At 40.7% G+C, this 24,463-nt stretch overlaps 1 protein-coding gene across 3 annotated transcripts; it reads left to right on the top strand.

Annotated features, from left to right (window-relative positions):
• The first annotated feature begins 6,958 nt into the window (after positions 1-6,958).
• On the top strand, positions 6,959-24,344 carry HBP1 (HMG-box transcription factor 1). 3 transcript variants are annotated; one of them, XM_071423906.1, is made up of 11 exons: positions 6,959-7,051; positions 10,915-11,107; positions 12,238-12,472; positions 13,261-13,393; positions 14,176-14,287; positions 14,407-14,519; positions 14,867-15,023; positions 15,594-15,738; positions 17,995-18,324; positions 21,572-21,713; positions 23,245-24,344. In XM_071423906.1, exons 1-11 carry the CDS (start codon positions 7,037-7,039, stop codon positions 23,260-23,262), a joined length of 1,593 nt encoding a protein of 530 aa, XP_071280007.1. In that variant the 5' UTR covers positions 6,959-7,036; the 3' UTR covers positions 23,263-24,344. The 3 variants fall into 3 exon arrangements, with proteins under 3 accessions (XP_071280007.1, XP_071280006.1, XP_071280005.1); XM_071423905.1 differs by having other exon boundaries at positions 7,031-7,051; positions 10,919-11,107; XM_071423904.1 differs by lacking the exon at positions 6,959-7,051 and adding an exon at positions 7,734-7,920.
• Positions 24,345-24,463: the final 119 nt, after the last annotated feature.

Raw genomic sequence — 24,463 nt, 5'->3', positions numbered from 1 at the left:
TGTTTGTTGATATTCTTGTTGTCTTTTGATTCTATTACCATAAAGTTACAAGTGATCTGTTTATGCTCATTTATTAAAAAAAAAAATCATAATTCTTAACACTTTCATGCTGATTTTCATAAATGACATTATGTGTATGCTCTGTCTACTCAGGCAACATGTTGATGCAGTAATTGTCATAATTACTTTATTTGATGATTTGCTTGCAGTTTATAGCTGGGAAAAACTGTGGAGTAACAAATTTAGGATAATCAGAGACTCTGGGTTTTCTGATTCCCAAAATACAGCTTCATGTCGCAGCAGTTTTATTGTGTTGCTCTTGGGCACTGGATGATTTCTGGAATTTTCTTTGTTGGTAAATTCAGGGGGGCTTAACCAACAGTAATGTTACCACTTTTTTAAGTTTTATCCAAATCATTATATCCTTCATCTGTCAGCACTTGGGATTGCTCCTGGATCTCTTCATATGTACACTTCAAATGTGCTAGGCTTCATGTCAGAAATGTGGTGAGTGTTAATCCTAAGAATGAAATCATATCAAGTTACTGATTTTTTTTACAGACCTTTCAATAAAAAGTAGACAATTCTAATAATTTTGAACAACGCTGCGTTAGGTTTACCTATTTAGACTGTGTCCATGCTTAAGCTACCTGATGCTTCTGTTATTTAAGATTTCTATTGAGTTTGGTGAAAATATTCCCCACTTAGTGAAGAGAGAAATTCCTGAGAGAAATCCTGTATAAGAGGCATTCATGGGTTCATATGTTTTACTAACCAGAAGAGAATCCACATGACAGCAAATGGTTTTTATAAATGCCTTAACCATGGGGAAAACAATCTGACTGCAGCCCTGAAGTTGATCACAAGACACAAACCCAGAGCTGAGCAAGATTTCCTTGATCCTACTGCTGATGCCATCACTTTTTAAATGTCAAATGACATTGTGCTCCATGGGATTTAATTCAAATTCATCTGAAATAAACATTTCTGAAATCATTCCCTTCTGTATTTCCTGTTTAAGGTCCAGAAGTGACCAACTGTGGAAGTCTTGAGGGAAAACTCTGAAGAGTACTGTGAAACCATTTACAGCCTAACCCACTGTTACTCCATTTTCTTCCCTCATCTTGTCTTTTCTATTCAGACTGTTCTGCTCCTTGCTGGAATGGTGGGTTTATGTTTTTGGTTTTTTGGGGTTTTAGTTTTTTTTGTTTGTTTGTTTTGTTTTGTTTTGTTTTGTTTTTGGTGGTTTGGTTTTGTTTGCTTGAAATGTTTGGTGCTTTAAGTTTTCTGTAAGGTGACCCTGTGACAGTTATGTCATGATTTTACCATTTTGTAGCCCATGGCATGCTTGCTGTGACAAACATTATTGTTTATTCTGTATCAAGAGTTACCAGATATGCAAAATCATTATCTTCTGGTCATCCTCCACAGACCTGACAACTCTTAGTCATCTTTGTTTCAGATACTTACTACATCTGATAGCATTTGCTTGCTGGAAGTCAATTTGCCACTGCAGACATTTTTACATGTTCTTGCTCGAGTTTTTATGTTAGTTCAAAGCTCATTTTATGCAATCATACATGTGATGATTATAGGTCTGGTTTGGTTTTTTTTGTTTGTTTCTAAGAAACTTTCCTGTGTCTGTAGTTCTCAACTATTACTCCAGGGAGGAGTTGCCTCTTTGTATGCTAAGTCTGTCCAGATCTGTGCTGTTGACTGTCTTACAAAACTTAGGATTATTTTCAAATTGTTCTGAGAGCTGTATTTCCTTCAGATATATACCAAGGCTGTTTCCAAGTTTTTAATCTACTTTTTGTCTGAGAAAGATGCTTAGCAGGCTGGACACTCTCACTTCATGGACTGAAAGGAAGCTGAATAATCTTGGTAAGGTATGAGAAGCCCATAGAAAATTAGATTTTACCATTGTCTCTTCCTTCACACCATTTCTTTCCCTGGAAATGATCTTTCTCCTGGCAGCCAGGTGAAGAGCCAGGGGCAGTAGGGGGATATAAGGTGAGGAGTGACTGGCTAGGTCTGTGCTGGGACACAGTGGCCTGGTTGGCTGGGCAGCCCCTCTCCGTTCCTCATCCTCTTTGCCCCACCCCGCCCCTTCTCTGATGGCAAATCAGAACGAGCTGGAGTGCAGTTCTGGCATTGCCATGGCTGAGTGAATACCATGGGTAGGGTTGTGTTCCTTCCAGAGAACTGGTGAGGCCTGTGTGTGTATGGCAGAAGAGGGAAAAGACAAAAACCAAACTATTACATAAATGAAGCTGTCCAATCAAGACCATATGAAAACTTTGCCATTAGGTTCTACTAGGTCATTGTGATGGTATCTGCTGACTCAACCTTTTCTTACTGAGGTAAATTAAATTAGGACAGTCTAAAAATAGCATAATTCAGGATATGAACACTTTGTGATGTCTTCTTTGAAGGTATTGAGTTATTTCAGCTGAGCAGCTGTGAAGTTTTGGGAGAGGATAATGCTCTGTGCAGGTCTCTGTGGATGACTTCTTTCCTGGCAGCCGAGTGAACCTTTGGGACCTGCTCCCTCACATCTCTGAAGGTGCTGGAAACTCAGTTCTGATAAATGTCTTATCTATCATCCAACTTAACCAAAAAGCTCTGTATTCTTTTTCTCTTTGTTGCTTTGTCCTTGTGGGGTCAGGTGGTGTGCCTTCTTGAGAGACCTTAGCTAGACTGTACCATTGGATTTTGGCTGCATCTGTATGGCTGTACCTATCATAGGAAATTTTATCTGCCTGAGACTGTTTGCTAGTACTGAATGGCCAACATTCATACTATTTTCCAGTATTTCTCTGGGCTCATTTGTAAGCTGTCTAGGAAACTTTTTTTTCAGCTTTCCATATGGGGTGGCCATATACAGATGGCCAGCTGAGAATAGTCCTTGGCCTATGGTGGTTCCCAAATCATATCTGAAAATTATTAGCTATTGGCCTGTGCAAAAACTGCACAAGGGCTATTCTAAAATGAATCATATACAGTAGATGATTGTATTCCAGTGCCCAGAAACACTCACTGGCATTTTAATTTACCAACCAGCATAGAGGAAACCTACAGTTTTTCCTGTAATCTCTTCTTGATTTGTTATTCTGCAAGCTTTGAGCTGGGATGGAGGAGTTTTTTATTTATCACTCTTCTGGTTTGTTTTGTGATATGTGAAGCTTTTATTTTTTCCTAATACTGTTGTCAGTTTTAGTCTTGCTCTATTTTTATAGGTAAAAATTTTAGCTGAAACTGGAACCTGTGCCATAATGACAGGAAATAAATTTCTCATTGATTCTTGACCTGTCTTGGAAGGGGGGAACAATAATCCCTGCTCTGTTATTTATTCTATTTCTCCTCAATTTGAGTCACTACAGGAAGCAAGTGAAATTTCCCTTCTAGCACCCAAGAGATAACTTCTTTCTTGGGAACAACAAATTTTCTTTTTCTTTGCTCTTCATTCCCAAGAGCATCTTCTGTGAGGAGATTGAGGTGAAGTGTGGGGAGGACAGAGCCAGCCACCATTGCAGCAAGCCACAAATGGCCATTGGAAGAGGGAATGAGTACAAATAGCTTTAGGAGATACACAAGTCATTGTGTGAAGAGAAAACTTGATTGAGAGGCAGAATGGCTGCAGAAGTGAGGCTGCCATGGTGGCTAGGAGTAGGAGCTCTGGTGAGTGGAGTTCTGATGTCTGGGGGACTGTTTAGTTAATTACTGAGGGTGGATGCCTACATGCTGATGTGAAAGCTCCTGTAGCAGGATTAAAATAATGATATGTTGTATTTTAGAGAGTCAGCAGTAACAGCTGTGTTATAAGTGCAGGATTGACTTGGGACAGGAGGGATTAAAAGTGGAGATAGGCACAAACCCAATATATAACATATATTTTACTAATACAACAAATATTACTAATTTTAAAAATCTGCTTTGTGGCTTCTTAACTTTGTGCCTGGCAATTTTAAGAGGCAAAAAGCTAAGATACAAATTAATCAGTATTTTCTAATTGTAGTCTCCTGTTTTTTTAGTGCTTCTTGGTAGCCACCTGTAATGTGACAATAACTCAAGAGTAACACCTCCCAATCCCCCACCTTATTTTCTACCTTTTACAACAGCAGAAGCAACTGAATCAGCAAAGCTCCCAAGAGTGCCTCTGTTACACAGTATTGATTCATTCTCTGAGCACCCATTCATTTGGGCATGGAGTAAGGCCAGGTAGGGTGTGTGGAGGGGGAGTAATGGTTTAATTAGAGACCAGGCATTGAGAGCAAGGAGTATGGCATTGACATAATCTTAATTCTGAAATGTATATGATACATACTTACCTTGAGCCAATGGGTAGTGAGTAAGCTTTGTTAGTTTTGTGTGTCTTGCTGTCATCTACTGCATGGACTACTTGTCCTTTACTTAGTTTTCCTTATATCCTCACTGAGTAAATGTTAACTTACTGTATGCAAAGGAGAGGTGGATTTGAAAACAAGAAAGCTGTTACATGTCTCTCTTTAGAATTTCAAAACAGTTCAGACATTCATCTTTACAAGATTTTAATCTCAGTCTTAGGTAGGATTCATATTTTGGTGCTTTCTGGGTATGTCATAGATTGCAGTGTGATATTGAGGCTCTAATTCAGCAATGGTATTTACTTGTCTAGACCTGTGTCTGGAATCTGGGCCAGTGGATCTCAGAGGACTGGGCTTCACAGCTAACACTCATGCATGAAGCTTTTATAGAGAGCTGTGAATCTTCACAGTAAATAGCTGTGCAGCTATTTTGTTTTGTGTCCAGAAAGTACATAGCAGGGTGGAAATGTGCTCCATAAGAAGATCCATATCCTTGAGGCCAACAGACTTCTGAAGAAAGATGGGACTTGGGAGTGTATCTTCTGTGGCTGCTGGATCAGGCCTCTGCCATTTCCATGTCCCACGCTGTGGCAGGGGGAGCTTTCAGAAGAGCACACTGTGAGTTTTATGTGGCAAGGGCTGTGCCACAGGCACAGAAGGCAGTTTGCAGAGGGGAGACATCTCCCAGGTCTCCTGCCCCTCCTCAATCTGGCTGAAATGCATTAAAATGCCCAAGAAGCTTAGATGTCTCTCCAAAGAGCCTAAAGGCTGTTTAGATGTGTAAGGGAGATCAAAAGAGAAGGGGAAGAAACACAGCCTTAAAATTAATTTTATTGTGGAGTGGTGTAAAAAAGATGGTTCCTGGTTTACCACTTTTCTATTTATTAAAAGAATGTATTTTAGAGATGGAATGTCATGAAAGCTTTCTTATATAAAGATGTATCAGTTATTTAGAAAAAGCCTGAACTGTAAATATAGGGAAAATGTGAGCTTGTGGGATGTGGGGTAGACAGCTGATATTACAAGAAGCTGTCTAGTCATTTAACATTTGAATCTCAGTATTACTTTTAAGATTATTTTCCTCAAGGTACTTATTTAAATAATATTTTCAAATTGGGACTATGTAAAGGTCATTAAGCACATGTTTGTTTGGTCATTAAGCATAGAAGATTTTGAGTTAAAATTCCATGGGATTCGCTTTTCTACTTCCCTTTAAAGCTAAGCTTGCTTACACAGAGAGTAATAGTTTCCAGTTCACACTGCAGAAGATACTGGGTGTTTTTCAGAGTAATATCTGTCTACAAACACTGCCTACAGCTGGCAGTGACTTTTCTGACAGGCAAACTATTATTTCATGGAAAAGGCAAATCTCAAACTGATGTGCCAATGACATCTGCAGACTAAGTGTGTCATGATGCCAAGTACAAAGATGGTATAATTTCCTTTTGAATTGTGTTGCCTTTGTAGGCCTTGTTGGCCTGTGGGAACAACAATCCAGCATTCCCTCTAGTGGTCACTAACCAAACAGGAAATAATTTCTGTTTAACTTGTGTTAATTTTTTTTTCCCCTTACTTTCATGCAGTGCTATGTTAGCATCTCTGAAAGGCAGAACTGTCGCAGATACCAGATTACAGCAAAGGTTTGAGACAGGATTTAAGACACGTTCTCATTTCTGGAATTATGTTGTGACATTATTCCATCAGGCTAAGAAAGAAGTGAATCTGTTGGAAAATTCCCAACAGTTGCAAAATATTGTAACCATCCTCAGTTTCTAAAATATTCCCTATTTCTGAATTGTGCATGTACTTGCTTTGTATCACATCATGCATAGTAATTAATCTATTTTGTGACAAAGATGTGGTGTCTGGAAGAGTTGGGTCTCTCTGATCTCCTGGAGTTAATGGGTAAAAGTGGGAAAATGTTTTAATAGTAATGTTTAACCAAACCACACTGCTATTTTGGCAATAAATGTATGGGACTGTCTGGGAAACACTACTGGACCGATAAACCTGCATGGATTTAATTTATTTTCTCCTCCCAAGCCCAACTTGTATTTTGGGCCTTAGCTCCCACCAGTGCCTTTTCAATGAAAGAGCGGCGAGGGCCGAGGCCGAGCGCAGCTGCTGACTCACTCCCTGACCTTTAGCAACCTCCTCTGCCCTCGGCGCCGCCGCCGTGGCTGGGGCGCAGCGCGGGCCGGTTCCGCACAGCGCGGCTGGGGCGGCGGAGCCGTGAGGGGCCGTGAGGGGCCGTGAGGGCCGGGGGGAGCGGGCGGGCGGGCGGGCAGCGGCCGGGCCGGCACACGTGTCCCGCGCCGCTTGTTTACTATCGCCGCCGCCGCGCGGGGCATCCTGGGGGCTGTCGTCTTATCGCCGACCCGTGGGCAGGCGCGGGCGGCCATGGTGACTACAGCTCCCAGAGAGCTTCTGCGGGCGCTGGCCGAGGCATCGGCCAATCGGAGCGCCGCGTAGGGGTGATTGATGTGCGGCACGGTGCAATCCGCTGTGCAAGAGAGTCAAAACATGCCCGCCCTCCGGGAGGAGTTTTGACAGGCAGGCCAGCTAGCCAATAGAAAGTGGCTGCCAATTGAGCAACGTCGCTTCTGGCCACTCAGCGCCCGAGTTGCGCCTCTAGGGGGCGGGACCCACCGAGAAAACGGGGCGGGGGGGCAGCCGAGGGGAGCTCGGTAATGGCGACGGGTTCGGTAAGTGCTACAAAGTTTCGAGCTGCCGCTTTTGGGGACTGCGAGGCGCCGGCGGGGGACGGGAGGGGTTCGGTAGGTCAGACAGGAGTGCTAGGGGCCGCATGTCGAGCCGAGGAGGTCGCGGGGTCCAGTCTCTTGACGGCGACGGGAACCTCGGACATTGTTTACTGTGCGCCTTCCCTGACCGGCCCCGCGGAGCCGCCACCCTGCCGCACCGCTGGGTTGAAACTCACGGGGTGTGCCGGCGCTCTTTGTGCCCTTTCAAACCATGAAAACAAGCGGAATAGGGGGAGTGTCCCCCCCTTGTTTTCCCCGGGGAGCGGCTGCCCGCCCCGGTCTGTCAGAGCGAGGGCGCCGTGCCCGCTGTGGGAGCAGTGGCTGCGCGGCACGGGGAACGTTTGGGGTGCCCGTGGGTGCGGATGAGCCCCGCGGGGGGAGCGGGGCCGGGGCGCGGGGGGGCCCCCCGGGCCGGTGTTACGCAGTTCGAATGAATGGGGCCGAGCGCGCATGCGCCGTGCGGCCGCGGGTGTAAACAAGGTCACGTGACGGGCGGGGGGAGCCCCTGAGGGGCTGCGAGTGAGGGGGGCCCGGGGGGCTCCACCTGAGGGTCCCGGGGGGCTCTTCCCGGGGCTCCGCCGCCCCTGAGCCGCCCAGGGAACGCCGTCCTCAGCGACCCATGGTGCGGCCGGGGCGGCGGGGGCAGCGCGGCCCGCCCTGCGTCAGCGAGCAGGCCGCCCGGGCTTGGAAAACATGGTGAATCACGCTGTGCCTCGGCTGCGCGCTCTGGCACGGCCGGGGATGTGCAGCGAGGATTCCTGATCAAAGCGGCTGCGCCAGGAAAAGTCCCTGGTGTAGATCCAGTCCTGCCAGTATGTTGTGTTTTGCTTGGAGGAGCTGTTCTCCAAATTAAACTCCGTCCAGCTTATTGCTCAGGCGTAGAGCTGGCCTGAAACTTCGTCAGTAGGTTGGGGGAAGAAAGGCAAATAGCAGAAGGAAAAAAGCCACGGGAAGCACTTCCACCCAGGCATTCCTGCGCACTGCGGTTTGGGTGGATGCTGCCCAGTTCCTGCTGAACCCTTTCTCAGCCACAGTCTTTATTTACTTTTCTCCCAAGTTTATTTTTGTCCCTCAGAAATAGACATGGTTCAATTAATAAAGTCTTTGTTAGTGTTGCCATTTGTTTTAGCGTGACAAATTCACTTGCTTTAAAGCACAAAGTAAAAATTTCATTTAGCCTCCAAAGACAGCCACAGTAATTACAGTCCTGTGAAGCATGGTTCTAGACAGCATCTGACGCAACAAATTTTCAACATAAAGTTGAATTTTAAAAAATCTTTACAAGCTAGTTAATGATGAATCCCCTTCATGTTCAGACCCTTAAAAGGCTGAGGAGAAGCGAAGGACATGATGTCCAAAGCAGGCTTTAATCAAGTAGAATAAAAAAATTGAAAAGTAAAGTTGGGCACTTGTTTGTTTTTCTTTGTAGTTCTCTTTCAATTTCATTGTAATTCATTTGTTAGAGGATTTTTTTGGCTTTTGTACACAGATGGCTTTGGTTTGGATAAATTCTTGTGACTTGGAGGAATAATTCATTTCTCAAGCAAGTATCTTTCCTGTCAGACTAGCATTTTGTATCTGTACCTTATCTCTGACCTTCAGAGTGTTGGGGTACCAGGACATGGACTTTCAAGTCTTGACACCTGCCAGGAAGGAAGGAGAAGGTAACATTCTAGAAATAAGTTTGCTTCTTCATTTTGGAAGGAAAATGGGAAAGGAAGAGAGGAAAAAATAGAGGGAAAAATAAAACAAACAGCAGGGCAGAAGGAGGGAAAGGAAAGACGTAGATAAGCCAGAAAAACAAGGAGTGGCTTTTCAGAGTTGATTAGTTGGAGATAATCTTCAAGGTCCTGACCTGTACTACTGAGGTCTGGTTTTTCTGTTCAGAAATAACTGAGCTATGTGCTCTTGTGGTGTTTTGTAATTTTACTGTCCCTCATGGGTGACAGGGCTATAAATTTTGTTAAAGATGTTTTCTGGAGGTGAAAATAATGTCACTGATGGTTTGAGTTGTGTATTCTCATAGCTGTGACTTTTTTTCTCCACCTTAAAATCAGAATTAGCCAATGTAGCTTTGTAGTAGTGCCATATGAGTAGAATCAAACATCTTTTTATGTTTAGCATGCAAGTTTATATAAGTTTTGCATATATTTGAAAGATTAGGAGATCAGAAGGGTAGAAATTTTCCAGTCAAAACCCTCCTGGATGTGATCCTGTGCAACCTGCTGTAGGTGAACCTGCTTTAGGTAGAGGGGGGCTGGATTAGATGACTTCCAGAGGTCCCTTCCAACCCTGTCATTCTATGATATGAAAATATTGTACTTTTGTTGATGTTTCTCTAATGTAGCTTCTTAGTGGGCAGACATATGGTAGACTTCTCAGGTTTTCTTTCTTATGAACTGTATTCTGCTCTTTTGTGAGAGACTCATGATTATTTTTTCAAGGACACTTCATTAAAGTACAAGCTAATTGTGTTATGATAGCTTTAATTCATCCTCATCTTAAAAAAACAAAGTAGATAACCAAATTACTAAGGGTTGGAATAACATTGTTTACCAGGTTTTAGAGACAGTGGTTGTGTAGAATAAGCACACAGTTCTCTGCTGAAGATGATCTAACATAATGGCTTTGGTATAAACATTACTAGGATTTGGGGAAATGAAACTGAAGTGAAATCTTCCAGTAGAAGCAACTTTATATTTCCATTTGCAGCACAGTGAGGGATGTTAGGAGTCCAGTGTGTTTGACTCTTCCTGGAGGCCAGACATGGGAAGGGTAGTGGAAAAGGCTTCTGCAGAGGTGCCAGTGCTGAAAGGGCAACTGGGAACATGTGGGCCTGATCTCACAAGGTTGAGGACAGCATTTCTGCTTTGATCTTCATTTTCTAGGCCTGTTCCCTGGTTCCTCAAGTCCCTGGGTGTAGCAGCTTGCCTCTGAGAGAGCAAGGCACTTCTTTGTGTGTGGTAGACATGGAGCAAGTGAGGGGCAGGCTGGTTCTGTGGGGCATCTGTGCATGAGGCATTGGATGCAGATGGGATCCCTCCAGGCCAGTGTCAGTCGTGGCTCACAGAATGTTTTGGGTTTGAAGGGACCTTAAAGGTCATCTAGTTCCCAGCCCCCTGCCATGGGCAGGGACATACTGTGAGGATGGTCTCGAAAAAGCAGTGGATTTGGTGGCAGGATGGCTCCCAATAACTAGAAGAAAGAAAATGTCACACCAGGCTTCAAGGAGGGGGATGTGGGGAAATTACAGGCTGGTCAGCGTTAGCCTTCAGGTATTTTATTAGGCAAATTCTCCTGACAACCATGTCCACCCTCTTTATAAGGCAAGAAGTTGTCTGGAATAGCCAGGACAGATTAGCCAAAATCCAATCTGGTCTGACCCATCTGATTGCCTTTTGAGTGGCTTAGGGTACCAAGTGAATGTCATTTATCTTGGCTTGAGGTGGTTGAGGTAACTCCAGGCTTTTGAAGGCAGTAGGCACAGGCTGTGGAAGTTCAAACCTGCATGAGGAACAGCTTCTTTGCAGCAAGAATGGTTACTGGAACAGGGGAAGTGCCAGGCAGTCTCCATTCTTCAAGATACTAGAAACTCAAGTGGCCAGGGCCCCAGGTAGCCTCTTGACTTCAGAGTTAGCTCTGTTTTCTGTAAGGATTGTACAAGATTGTGTCCAGACACCCATAAAATATGCTGTGATACTCAACAGACTAATAAGGATTTAGGGCCCTGGTAATGAAGTAGTATATGAGATGCAACTTAAAACAGTTCACATGTATACAAATTTCTAACCTCTGTCTTTCTAAAGTCAGATACTTTGGAGCATCCTAACATGGTGTGGGAAGTGAAGACAAATCAAATGCCTAATGCAGTTCAGAAACTCCTTCTGGTAGTGGACAAGAGAACTTCAGGGATGAACGAGTCACTGGAGTTGCTGAAGTGTAATGAAAACCTGCCCTCTTCTCCTGGATATGCATCCTGTGATGAGCACATGGAACTTGGTAAATAACAAGATTTTTTTCAGAGGAAACTGAATTCTGAAGTTTGTTTTAGATTTCCTATACTGAAATTATTGGAAGCTGATTGAACGAAATTGCTGATTTTTAACTTGGGTAGGGCAGGGAATTGTGACATCTGAAGGTATTTGCAGTCACTTTTCCCTTTAACCTATTTCCAGTTCTGACACACTGGCCTGTTGACTCAAATATGTTCTTGAACTCCGAGCCACAAATTTCTGCTTCTAATCCCCAGAGGAGCAGGGTTTTTTGGCACAAGAAAAACAAACAGAAAGCTCAAGAGCTCCTCCTAAAGGAATCATGTTGCTTTAGATCTGCAAATAAAGATTCTGGGATAGAGGAGGATACTTCAGTTCTTACAGATTGGAGAAAAACAGCATATACCTTAGAAAGTATCATATAATCTGTGAAATATTAGCACATTTAATTTAAATTATGGAGTGATTAAGAATAGTGATACTTATATGACAGCACATAGCACAGACTATAATATAATTCTGTTAACAGTCATATAACAGCACAATCATATAATTCTGTTAACAAGCTGGGGTCTTTTCTGTTACTCTGTATGGGATAGGAAAGGTGTATATTGTTGATGGGAATTCACCCTACCATGCTGTATACCCAGATTTCATGATTTATTTAAGCTGAGTTATTTAACTTTGGTTCCCTGGTGGAAACCTTTTACCTTGAACATGGTCTGATGTTGAATTTTTTTAGTGTCATACCTTCAAGGACAAATTAATTTAGTTGTCTATTGTGGAATGTTTTTGTATTTTAGGGAAGCATGCTGTTTTTTAATAATACTGCAGTATAGTTCTGTGTAAACTGGTCAATCTAGTCAAAACTTTAAAATCAGAACTACATTTTTATTTAGTTACCTAATTTTTTTCTTAAATTTCTTGTGTGAATATAGAATTGACTGGAGATGTTACTGTTTCTGTGTCCATTTTTTTGAACAGGGTTTGGGAAATGTTGGTAGTTGTCACATGAGAAAATAAAATTACTTTATTGTGGTTCCTTTTTTTTTCATCAAATTTTCAATATTTGGTGTCAAATTGAGTAGACAGCAAAGAATTGAGTATAATTATGGTAATTTGTGCATTTGTTTGTAGATGATCTTCCTGAATTACAGGCTGTGCAGACAGATTCTACCCCACCTGCACTTTTTCAGCTTGGTGCTGATGTTTCACATCAGGAATGTTCAAGGCCTTCATGGAGCCAACATACCTCAAACAGCAATCCAGAAAATGCTTATTCTTGTGAGAATGGGGTGAACTGGTTGACAGAATTAGCAAATATAGCCACAAGTCCTCAGAGTCCTTTGATGCAGTGCGCTTTCTATAACAGGTACTGACACTCATTTCAGTTTTGAACTATAGAGATTTATAATCTTGTCTCCAAAATATTCCCTTCACTCTTTTCACCCTCTGACACTGAACTGGAGCCCTATTGTTTGGTCTTTTTATTTGTTCTGTGAAAGTATGCACAGAACTCATCTCAGAGCCTGGTGCAAAAGCTGCTTAGTTTCCAGCCGTGAATGACACAGGATGATGTAAAGACATTGCCTGTCCACAGCAGGCTCACAAATTATGGACATTTTCCAAAAGTGAAGCAGCAGATAAAAACTAAGAGGAATTTCTTATATTAAATTCTTAAAGCTTTCTAGTGCACAGACTTCAGATTTGGTTTTTTTTTTTTTTAATAGCTAGTTGGAAATCTAATGCAATGGTGGTAACTGTCTCAGGTTTGTGATCTGTAAATTCTGTGAGGCTGTGAGCAGCAAGTGTGGGATCTTGGAAATCGCTGGGCTTCACTTTTTATTGTACAGCTTTTCTTAGGTTTTTAATCAGAAAATTTGTAAAAGCTTCAGCAATGTGCTAAGGAGATGCCACTATGGAAGTAATACTGTCATTTGGGTGCTATATAGAACCTATGCAGGAATTATGCTAAGTATTCCCTTTGCCTGAGCTTGTGCCCTTTAATCATTCCCTTGGAATACTAGTGTGTGGGAGGTTTGTTTGGTGTTCAGCTCATGCAAACAGAAATATTTGCAATAAAAGCATTTTAGAGTAATGGCAGCAAAGTCTCATGTTATCTTAATCTGAGATATTTTAAAATCCATGTTTCTGTTGTAGATCATCTCCTGTTCGCATAATAGCAACAAGCAAAAGTTTACATTCCTATGCACGCCCTCCACCAGGATCTTCAAACAATGATCCTAACTTCTCCAAGAATGATGTGGATGAAACACCAGTCAGACATGAAAGGGTGAGTTGTTCTGAAACATTTTAAAGTAAACATGTATGAGCAATGGGTCAAGTTTTTTTGCAAGGGAAACTAGCTTAAAAAAAAAATCTGTTTAGTGTTAATACTATTGCTATTTAAGCTAGATTTTCTGTTACTTTTCTTTTTACCACTCCGGGTAGGCCTGTGGTGCTACTTAATATTTTTTATTATGAGATCACTTTGTAAGAAAGCTCTGCTTCTATTGTGATTCCTTCTACAGCAAGCTTTAAAAAATTGTTATCTCATTTGATGCCTCAAAAGGAAATATGGATCCCTCTCTTTGAGATGCACAAAACCTGTCAGTCCTGTGTCTCCTTTTCCCATGTATTAATTGGTATCTGAAATTTGTCTGTTAACAACAGTGAATTTTCTCCAGGGATTTATCTACAACTGCCTTGAGCTTACAGCTTTCCAGTAACTGGACCATAGAGAGTAATGTGCTTTAAATGATTCTGTAGATGACTAAGGAATGATGAGGTGTAAAATGCTTACAAATGAGCATAAGATAATCCATCGAGATGAAATGAATCTCAGAGAATGAAACCCAAAAATGTCAGGATGCATCTCAGAAAAGGAGATTAAAACAATCCATTCACATTTATTGCATTCCTTTAATCTTTGTCTTCATGTTACATTCCTATTAGTATTTAAGGCAAAATGATGCCACAAGTGAAAATATAGACTGTCTTAAGACATATAAGACCAGCCCTAAAATGGTCTGCAGTAAAATACCAACACCATTTTGCTTTTTTTTTTTTTAATAGGCAAATAGTGAATCAGAATCTGGCATTTTCTGCATGTCATCGCTTTCAGATGATGATGATTTAGGATGGTGCCATTCCTGGCCCTCAACTGTCTGGCATTGTTTTCTAAAAGGTAAAATAGCGTGTTTCATGAAATAAGTATTTGTTTTATCTTGTAGTTTTTTTTCTCTTGTAGCACAGGCTTTTTTAACTAACACTAACATTCTTTTTCTCCTTGAAAAAATCCCTTAGGCTCTCGCTTGTGCTTTCATAAAGGACGCAATAAAGAATGGCAGGATGTTGAAGAGTTTGCAAGATCTGAAAGCTGTGGAAAAGAGGAAAATCTCCCAGCCAGTCCTTACAAGGTAATTGTTAGTTCTAACAAACTCACTGCAATACCTGTAGCAAATACTTTGTTTCTTACATTACCCCTGTGCCTTTAATTACTGTCTCAGGAAAATAGGTTGACATTAATGTTGTTTAGAGCTGATCACTGTGCTGTTTGTGGATCTCACAGAAAGGCACTTGAATTAAATTCATTTATGTAGGTTTTGAATGTATGTCATCTGTATTAATTTCTAGCTAGATAGAAACGCAAATTAGAATATTGTTATTTTTTAATACAATGCATGACGATGAGTATACACCTAGAGTATGCACAGGTATATGCTTTTCTTGGGGGAAATTTTTTGAACTGTATGTGTGTTAACAGGACTATGGTTCCAATGGTTTGAAGTTGATTTCTCATGAAGAAAGCATTTCCTGTGGTGAGTCAGTGCTGAAGCTGACTTTTGATCCTGGCACAGTGGAGGATGGCTTGCTTACTGTAGAATGCAGACTCGATCATCCATTTTATGTTAAAAATAAAGGTATGAAATACCTCAAGTACACTTGGTTGCATATTAAAATATTCTCAGAAAGTGACTGCAGATTTTGTTGGCATCCCATACTGTTCATGAAAGTGATAAAAGTTGTGGTGTAGAAAGAGTTTACTATCTTTGTAAAGTAATCCAGAATATGAACAAACAAAAAAACCTGTAAAGCCATAAAGCTCCTGGAATACTGCCTATCTCATAAGGAAAGAGTTCATTGAGTATATCAATGGAGCTCAGGAAAGCAGAAAGACTGGGGTGGGGGGAGACAGGAGAACTGCAAATAAGGGAAGCTTTTCTCACTTGCTAAAAATGGAACTTCTGATGGTAAAAGTCTCCAGGATTTGATTCCTTTTTTGCTAGAATGAGATTTTATTTGACATAAAAAAAAAAACTGTTTGCAGTAAGAATTCCCTAAGTAAGAGTTCCTGATTTTTCTTTTGTGTGAAAGAAACTACATCAGAACACTTTTATAAAATTATGTAATTTCAAGATATAGGATTGCTCCAATAAAGAAATGGAGAGATTGTCTGGCCGTTTGTCTAATTTAACTCTTTACCACTTCAGGTTGGTCATCTTTTTATCCAAGCTTGACTGTGGTACAGCATGGCATTCCATGCTGTGAAATGCATCTTGGAGATCTGTGTCTACCTCCTGGACACCCTGATGCCATTAACTTTGATGATTCAGGTGTTTTTGATACATTTAAAAGGTAATTTTTGGATAAAGTGGCCTCAGTGGTTCTTGTATTTAATGAGTAGGCACCTTAAGTCTGGAAGAATTTGAAGCATTATATAGAGGAAAGAGAGAATAGTTTTGGCAATACAACATAAATGATAGGAAAAAATTAATACTCAGTACTAGGAAAGCTGTGTAATTATGTGCTCTGCTAAACTGCACAGTAGGGCCTTGGAGTGAAATAACTTTTTAGCCTCTTTTTATGATAGTTAAAGGCCGATTAGAAAAAGCAGTAAAAATATATATATTGTCTTTATAAATTCTCCAGGTAAAGTGGATTATGTTTGAAAACCTAGTACAGTTTTCTGACAATAGTATGTCTGCCAGCTGTTATCTCATGCTTCATATGCAACAATACATCTGAATTATCTGAGTAGTTTCTTAGTGGGAAATGCATGTGCAGTGGCTCTAGAATATAGTATGTTCATAATCTTATTATTTTTGTGTATTCTGTTTTTTGGCATTCTTTTTATTAGACCAAACTTCCCTAACTTCAAAGTTTGATTCACTTTGGGGTTTACCTGAGCTAGAACTTCAACCAGATAACCTTCAGAGATCTGGTCAACATGAGTCTAAGGAAATAATAAAGATTTTTTCCATATTAATTTGAGATTTTAAGGTTTAGTAAAATCCATATTTTCCTGTAATGTTAGTGTCTTTTTAGCATCTGTTTTTAATCTAGTTGCACTTTGGTTTTTTACAACAGAAAAAAAGGAATTTAAGATGCTCTTTGCAGTTCAAGCCCTGGGAGCTCTTGTATGATTTCAGTCTGGCACAGAACAAGTTCAGATTGCTTGGCTCCACTCATTTGCTGTCTGGGTGTTTTTCTGAACTCCTGGTTACTCCAAGTTAGCTGTTAGAATCATGGTAGCTACACCTCACTGAAAAATCTGGATTTCTGGCTCCTTACTAATATGGAGCTCAGCTGACTTCAAATTCCTTGTCTTTCTGGGCAGAAGGGAGTGACTGAGTAAGGAGCATGTAGCAGCTGCAGCTGTGATAACAGGACAGAAGAACTAAAAACAAAATTCTGTTTCTGTGTTATGAGAAGGAGATTAGGAATAGGAAGGGTGCTGGCCTATTGTAGAACAGAGATCCTTTCCCCTTATCTTGTGATACCTGCAAGATGGTCAGCATTATCCCTTCTTTGCTGCTTTGTACTCTCCTGATGAGGGATGCTGGAGGCCACTCGTTGGGCTCCCCTCTTCTGTGTGGTTCTGTCCACAAGAGGAGTTACCTTTGCAGAGAGGGGCTGGACTGCCACATGCCGCATTTCCTTGCTTGTAGTTCTACTTGGTGTTTGCAAAAAACCTCTTCAAACCCCTTATTTTGGCCATAAATCATGCAACTATAGTCACACTGAGCAATAGGTAAGAGGAGCCTTAGCATATATACCTTCTATGTTTGTCTTGTGGTGGTAACTTAGTGGTTTGGATTTATGATTGAGTAGCCCCTTTCCAAGAGTGTTTTTCCACCTGGAGATGGTAACAGGCTGTGGAGTAGAACTACTTCTTTAGTGATTAGAAGTTAGTTGTAGTCATTGGTCAGCTAAAAATTGCAAGAGTTTGTCGTATTTGGAGGTCTGAATTTTATGGAAACGTCACCCAAGCTGTTCAGATACCTCGAGGAGGAATGTCGTGGTTTTGTCGCTAGAGGGCAGGCGTTTGTCAGCACAGCATCAAACAGTGCCAAGTCACGGGGCTCTGCGCAGGGCTTTAACCTCCCCGGAAGGTTTGTGTGTAAAACAGTCTGTATTCAACTGCCCAGGGAAGTTATTTGTACTGAAGTGAATATAATCTATGTAGTGGTTTCATATTTGCCATTAGTATATACTTGCAAGTGAACTCTTTGCATTTCTTTCCTTTCTGTACCTGTCATTCACTGATCATGTTTGATTTATGGTAAGGACAGAAGCAGAAAGAAAAAAGCATGTTTAAAAAGAGAATGAAGTGTTAAGACACAGTATAGTTAACAGATACCTAGCTGAGGAAAGTACATAGCAGAACATGGAAAGTTGCAGTCTTCATCACACTGAAGAAAATACTAACTTACCTGCCAAAGTCTTGTAGTTTTTTGTTTTTCACACTGACATCCACATCGAGCACAAATCATTATGTCACACAAAAAAGGACAAAATACTAGAATTGTAGTAAAACTGAAGAGTGAACAGGTATTTAGGGGTTTTACATGAACATTTCTGGATGCTTTATGATGTGTGTCTTCCCTGCAGTTACGATTTCACCCCGATGGACTCCTCTGCAGTGTATGTGCTCAGCAGCATGGCTCGCCAGCGCCGCGCTTCGCTCTCCTCTGGGGGAGCAAACAACCAAGATGCTGAGAGATCAGAATGCAGTAGTAAAAACTGTGCCTCTGCTGCATCGTCACATCTTCCCTCCAATCCCTTGTACAGCAAAGCTGGCAAAAGCCACAGCTCAGGGACTGCAAGTACTGTGAGTGCCACTTCTCCAAACAAGTGCAAAAGACCAATGAATGCCTTCATGCTTTTTGCCAAAAAATACAGAGTTGAATACACTCAGATGTATCCAGGGAAAGACAACAGGTAATGATACAAACTGTAGTTTTGCTATTACTGGTGAGTTAGAAGAATATCTGTGTCCCACTTTAAATAGGCTAAATGTTGCATTTGAAATAAAATGTGTGTATTGTTTTAAGAATAAGTTTTGCAAGATGTTAACATAAAGGGTGGTTTATGGGTGGACTCTGAATATTTTCAGTACTCAGTGAACTTGATACAAACCATTTTTGGCAAACTTACCTTCTGATAAAAGATTGGGGTAAAGCAACTGATACATGTATGTGTGCACTGGCAGAGGCACAATTACAGAGCCGTTGTTGTTTACAGTGATGAGGTGCTCTGCTCGTGTGCTGTAATGGAAAAAAGGGAGTTTCTGGTTCTCCTAATTAAGTCTTGACTTACTATTGCAAATTGGTCCTGAAGTTGCAAGCATTTATTTCCAGTCTGTATATCCTGTTGAAGAGTGGAGTACTGATAAGTTAGGATATCTCAAAGATCATATCCAGACAGCACATTGCTAAATTTTTCTTGCCCTAAAGGCATTCAACGATCTGTTGAAACTTGCAGGAAGAATTGTATGACTGTGTTTGGGGGATGAGTCTTTGTTAATTTGGGTTTTTTTTTGTTCCTTATCTCTAGCCTGTTCACTTTTGAACATTTTATTATTAAGATTTCCATTACATATATTTTAAGTAATATTTTGTGCTAATTGTGCATATGTAAATAGAAACCAAAACACTTGAACATGGACTGATCTTACAATCAGATTTTTTACTGTATGTAATTTTATACAAACTTTTACTGTAAAAATTGCTTTGTGACACAAAAATTCTTGAACTAAATCTGGTAAAAATTAACGTTGGCAGGGCTTTGAAGGGGGTTTTACTATTTTATAATGTTCTAATAAGGAGGCTGTAACTGGTGCTGAAATATAGAATCGTGCCAAACAATCCCAGCCAGTCTTGTGTGTCCTGACAATGATGTTGTGTAATGTTTATAGTAAGTTCAGTGAAGCAGATCTGCTGCCTTCACACTGATTGCAACTATCAATGAGAAATGGAACAGAATGTCAGCCAGGAAAGTTTATGATGGTTATAAATTTTGTTGAAAATGCTGATTTCAAATGGATGCAGTGAACTGAAGCTGTGGCTGCATGGATGGTGAAATGTTTCAGTGAGCAAGCAGGACAGTGAGTAGGTTTACCTTGAAGGAAGGAGATGACAAAGTTACAAGTACAGTTCAAAATGCACTGCTCACTTGGGAGGCAGTGCAGTTTTTGGCTGCAGTTCCACAGCATCCATAAAACACAGGGTGGCAGAAATAGCATTAGTGATAATTGATACAGGCATTCAGCTACTGTCACTCAAGTGTTGCTGAGGCATTCATTAATTTAGCTGCAGGGAGGCAACTCATGTTTTTTAAATGTAAGTTTGTGTCATTTTCAGATTACTGTATAGAGCTTCCAACATAGTAGCCACTTCTGTACAGTGGAGTTCTTATGTTTACTGCTGTTATTTCCTTATGGGAATAAGAAAGTACAGAACTTGAGGTATTCTGAGTTAAATTGCCTGTTCTGAGACAAAACAGCTCAAGGCATGTCAGCAAGACAGTGAGCTTGTAAACATTCAAAGGACACGTCAAGAATCACACAATACTATAATGGACTGCAAGATCCTGTTTGAAAAACTGGTGTTAGGGCTGCATTTGTTTATTTTCTGGATACTTTTCACTGTAACACTGTAACCATAGTTGAACTTGGTTGTGTGTTCAGAAATTCTTTGAGGAGTGGGCCTTCTAGTGATGAGGGAAATTATATTTTTGTTTAAAAGATTTCAGGGTGCATTTTTATTTGGAAGGCAACAGCTTTTACAGCAGACCTGCTCTCTCTGGGTCACCGTGTTCTGTCCTGAGGGTGTGAGTGATCCAGTACAAGCTGGTGACCCAGAGCAGACAGGTTTCTGGTGATATGCCTCTGGATACTGTCAGAAGATGAAAAATCTGCTCATTAAACTGGGTATGTTTGCTTCTGATGACACACCAAAGATACTGGTTCTCAGTTTGGACAGAAAAACAGAAATTCCACTGCCAAAGAGACAGGCTGTGCAAATGGGTTTGATGGCAGTGGGATGTGGTGTCCCCTGGAGGAGTTTGCTCTAAGGAGTCATTGGAACACAGGGCAGTGCAGGCTCAAGGGCTGTCTGGGCACTTTGGGGTGTGGTCCCTGAGTGCTCTGCAGCTCACAGAAACCTGAATGGCACCACTCAGCCTTGCAGGAGTCAAATCCTTTTATTTTCTGTGGTGCAGAACAGCACTCAGGAGTGCTGTGTGTGCCGTGTTATGGAAATAGTTGATGACACTCCAATTGTCTTGATTCTGCTTGAGTTCCTTCACTGCCAGCAAGGAACTTTATTGATAGGAGAAAGAAAAGGACTTGGTTGTGTCCATCTTTTTCTCAGAGCCAGTCACAGAACTCTTATTGCTGTAATCTGAAGCCAAAGTACAAAGCACTTCATAGTCATTGATAAAAGAGCTGTTGTTTAGAGATTTTCATTCAGCTAAAAGACAGAGTTAAAGCTTTAATGGAATATTGATCCAACATTGGGGAGTGAAGTTGAGCAATATGGCAGGCTAGTACAGGGAAGTGTTGTCAAAAGACCTAGAGTTTGTAAGGAAAGGAATTAATTCAGTATCTGGAAATGGTTATAAATGTATGAGAACAAATGGTTCCATTTGCACAGGAATGGGAACATATCAGTATGTTCCACCCAGGATGGATTAAAGGTGGAAGAAGCTACAGATATGGATTAAATAGACATGGGGACTTGCAGTTAATCAAATATTTGGCTGAGGTCATATTCAGTTCATTGCTCTAATTATTAGAGAACATATTTTCAGCAAATCTGTCATATGATCTTCTAGTAAGAAAGTAGAGCAAAACAAATGTGAGTTACCATTTGGTGGTGGTTTTTGTAACATCTCTATTTTGCTGGTTTATGCCAGTTGCTGTATGTACACCCTTTGAAACGTTAAAATGTGCACTGACCCATGCTTAGCTAACACAGAAGTCTCAGCTGTTTAACTACTAAAAGAACTATGAGAAGATAATCACAAATATGATTATTTCAATTTTTAACATATAGCTGATTTCTTCCTTGTGTGTTAATTCCACATTTAACTCACATCTTTTTTGAAGTGCTCAGATAAAAACAAAAAAAATATCCTGGTATTTCTTAGCACTGTCCTGACTGTACTGTAAACATTTATCTTGCAGAGCCATAAGTGTGATACTTGGCGACAGGTGGAAGAAAATGAAAAATGAGGAAAGAAGGATGTACACACTAGAAGCCAAGGCCTTGGCAGAGGAGCAGAAGCGTTTAAATCCTGACTGTTGGAAAAGAAAACGAACGAATTCTGTATGTTTATGAAGCAGTCTTTTTCATCATGCTGTTACATGTGTTCAGATGGGTGGCTACAGTGTGCTTTGTTCAGAATAAGCTGCTTTCTTATTAGCTGAAACCTTCATTTACTCCCTGTTGTGTAACCTGCTTTTGGCAGTTTGGCAGGAGACAGATCAGGAGACGGTCTGTCTGAATATTTTATGAGAGTTTTGAGGATTCTGGATTTTACTGAAAATTAGTTTGCTTGTGAAATGCAAAGGAAGGGCACGTGGTCTTTTGCTTTGAAGTGAGTTCATAAGGTTGTACCTGAACTTCTTTATCTTCTGTAAAAGCTTTTTCTTTACCTTTTCCTAGTTTTCTTACTGGTAATTTATATCAGCATATATGAAGATACTGAAGGAGCAAAATAATTTTTCCCCGTGAATCCCTTTCATTTATTCGTCTGTACAATTGTAAAATAAATACAGTAGATAACACTACTTCTGTAGGAAAAGAAATTGTTTTCCACTTTGTAGAAAGCTATCAATATAAGAGTCTGCAGCAATGTATTAGTAGGTGGGGGATGTATTAAGAAAGAGAAGGGCTCTAAAGCTGAAACATCAAAAAAAGGAGATTCTGCTTGTTCAACTAGAAGAGTAGATTGGAAGGAAAGATCCACTGAGCTGCACAGAGTGCTTGCCAAGTTCTTCCATTTAATGGCTGGGTAGGAGCTTGAAGGGTGGTGTGGACTTCATCTACATGGTTGTGAAACCATCCATGTGGTGTAATATTTCATCCTCAAGTTACCCCTGTCCTTTGATGTGTAAATGAGGCTTTTTTCTCAAGAGCATATGCAAGTGTTGCCTTAAGACTGAATAAGAAATGCTCCAACACTGAGTTGCTTCTTTCTGCTGCACATACTTTGTGCAGTTTCCAGTCCCTTGTTGCAGAAGGTTCCACCAAATCCCAGCTGCTAGGAACAAGCTGTTTTTCTGTTCACTGCATTCTATTTTAATCAACAGTGACAGCTTCTGTTACATTTCCTTGTGGGTTTAGTTAAAATAATATTATTTATTTATTCTGCTTTCACACTACTGCAGTCTCGAGCTTTGGGTGGTGAGATCACAGGCTCACCTGTGAGCCTCAGGCAGCTCAGAGGCGTGTTTGTGTGTAGCTGAGTAGTGATGGGTTTGCCTCAGTAAGGCTTTCCTGCCCTGCCTTGTAGTAGGATTTTCCTTGTCCCTACAGTCTTGAGGCCAAGAGAACAGGATCTGTAGAACCCATTTCCTCAGTGTTACAGCAGGAAATACCCTTTGTAATTGTTCCAGTTCAGTGAACTGAGCTGTTTGCAGTCTGGTAACCTTACTCAGTAATGACAGTGGGCTCCAGGCTGTGACACAGAAGTCAGGATGGTCTTTTGATGATCAGGAGTAAAACTGTCTGCTTTGGCCTTTTTGTTTTCTTCTAAATAACTGACCAATGATTAGAAATACTTGTGGCTTTGAAAACAAGTGTTGGGCCCTTTGCTCGGTAATTGCTAACCCAATTTTCTCTTCTCTTTTCTCAGGGATCCCAACAGCATTAAGCCAGAATTTTCCTGTTAACTCTGTATTTACAAAATGGCTGTTGCTTGATGGCGGGAAGATGCAAGATCAAGGTCTTACTCTTGTTGTGACTATGTGTGACCATAAAATACTGGCACCATCGTGGAAGTGATCTGAGTGCAGATTTGCTTTTTACAATAGAACATTAAGTAAGCTAAAAACTATCAGCATTTTAAACCAAATTGCCTTATTTTTCTTCCAAACTTCATTATGTATCAGGTAATATAGGCTTGAAAATGGATATCCTGTGGTGCTAAAGTACTTTAGAAAGAGGCGAAGGAGATATGTATAAATGTTTATTTTTAAAAGAAAATGTACAAAAAGGGGAATTTTAAAATATGTAACAGCTGTTTATATACATTGATTCTTATTGCTGATTAATATGTATTGCACAACTGTATTATTAATTACGATTCTGGGGCCTGGGATTTTCTGAAATGGCAAAGTGTATTATCAGCTTCCAGCTTCCCAGCCTGCCCTGCTGCCAGCAAGTTACCAGAACGTGGGAATGGAGGGTGTGGTGTGATGTAGCAAGGGAGCTGCTGCTTGGGATGCCACTTAGAAAACTTGTAGCCACAAGGGAGATATTTTTGCGTCAGCTGGCACTAGTTAGAGCTGTCATTTTGTGGTGGAAACAATGGCCTGGACAGGATGAAACAAATAAATAGCGTTATATCAAGAAAAGTGGTGCTGTTGATATCATCACCATCATAGTTATAACTCTGTGTTTTGTCTTTGCCACATATTCTACAATATTTTATTTTGCCATAAGACATCTTTATGGTGGGGGCAAACTTTGCACTTAACTATATGTGCAACACTTGCACTTTACTTTTTTTTCTCCTCCAACTGTCTAAAATTAGAGCAGCTGCGTTAGGATTACAATTGCTTCTGCTGTGAACATTTACAATCATGGCTTTTCCTGTACTAAACAGCTGTGCGTTGGTTTTTTTAAGAATCACAACTGTAAATTTCAGTTTATGACACGTCTACATGATGTTGCCCCTAAGATTTTTGCACACTATATTCTTGTATATTATTTCAAATAAATTCATTAAAATTTGGTGTTGTGTATTTTATAAAATGAAGAAGACTAATCATGAAGTCAGCCCTGCGGCAATGAGCACATTCTGCATGGAAGTCTTTACATGAACCCGTCCAAAGTATATTTTAATGCTTTGC

The sequence above is a fragment of the Agelaius tricolor genome, unplaced genomic scaffold, assembly GCF_023055355.1.
Source record: "Agelaius tricolor isolate 1412-34295 unplaced genomic scaffold, bAgeTri1.0.p SCAF_3, whole genome shotgun sequence".
Taxonomy (NCBI): Eukaryota; Metazoa; Chordata; class Aves; order Passeriformes; family Icteridae; genus Agelaius; species Agelaius tricolor.
Note: the sequence above shows the minus strand (reverse complement) of the source record. Positions and strands in the feature narration are given on the sequence as shown.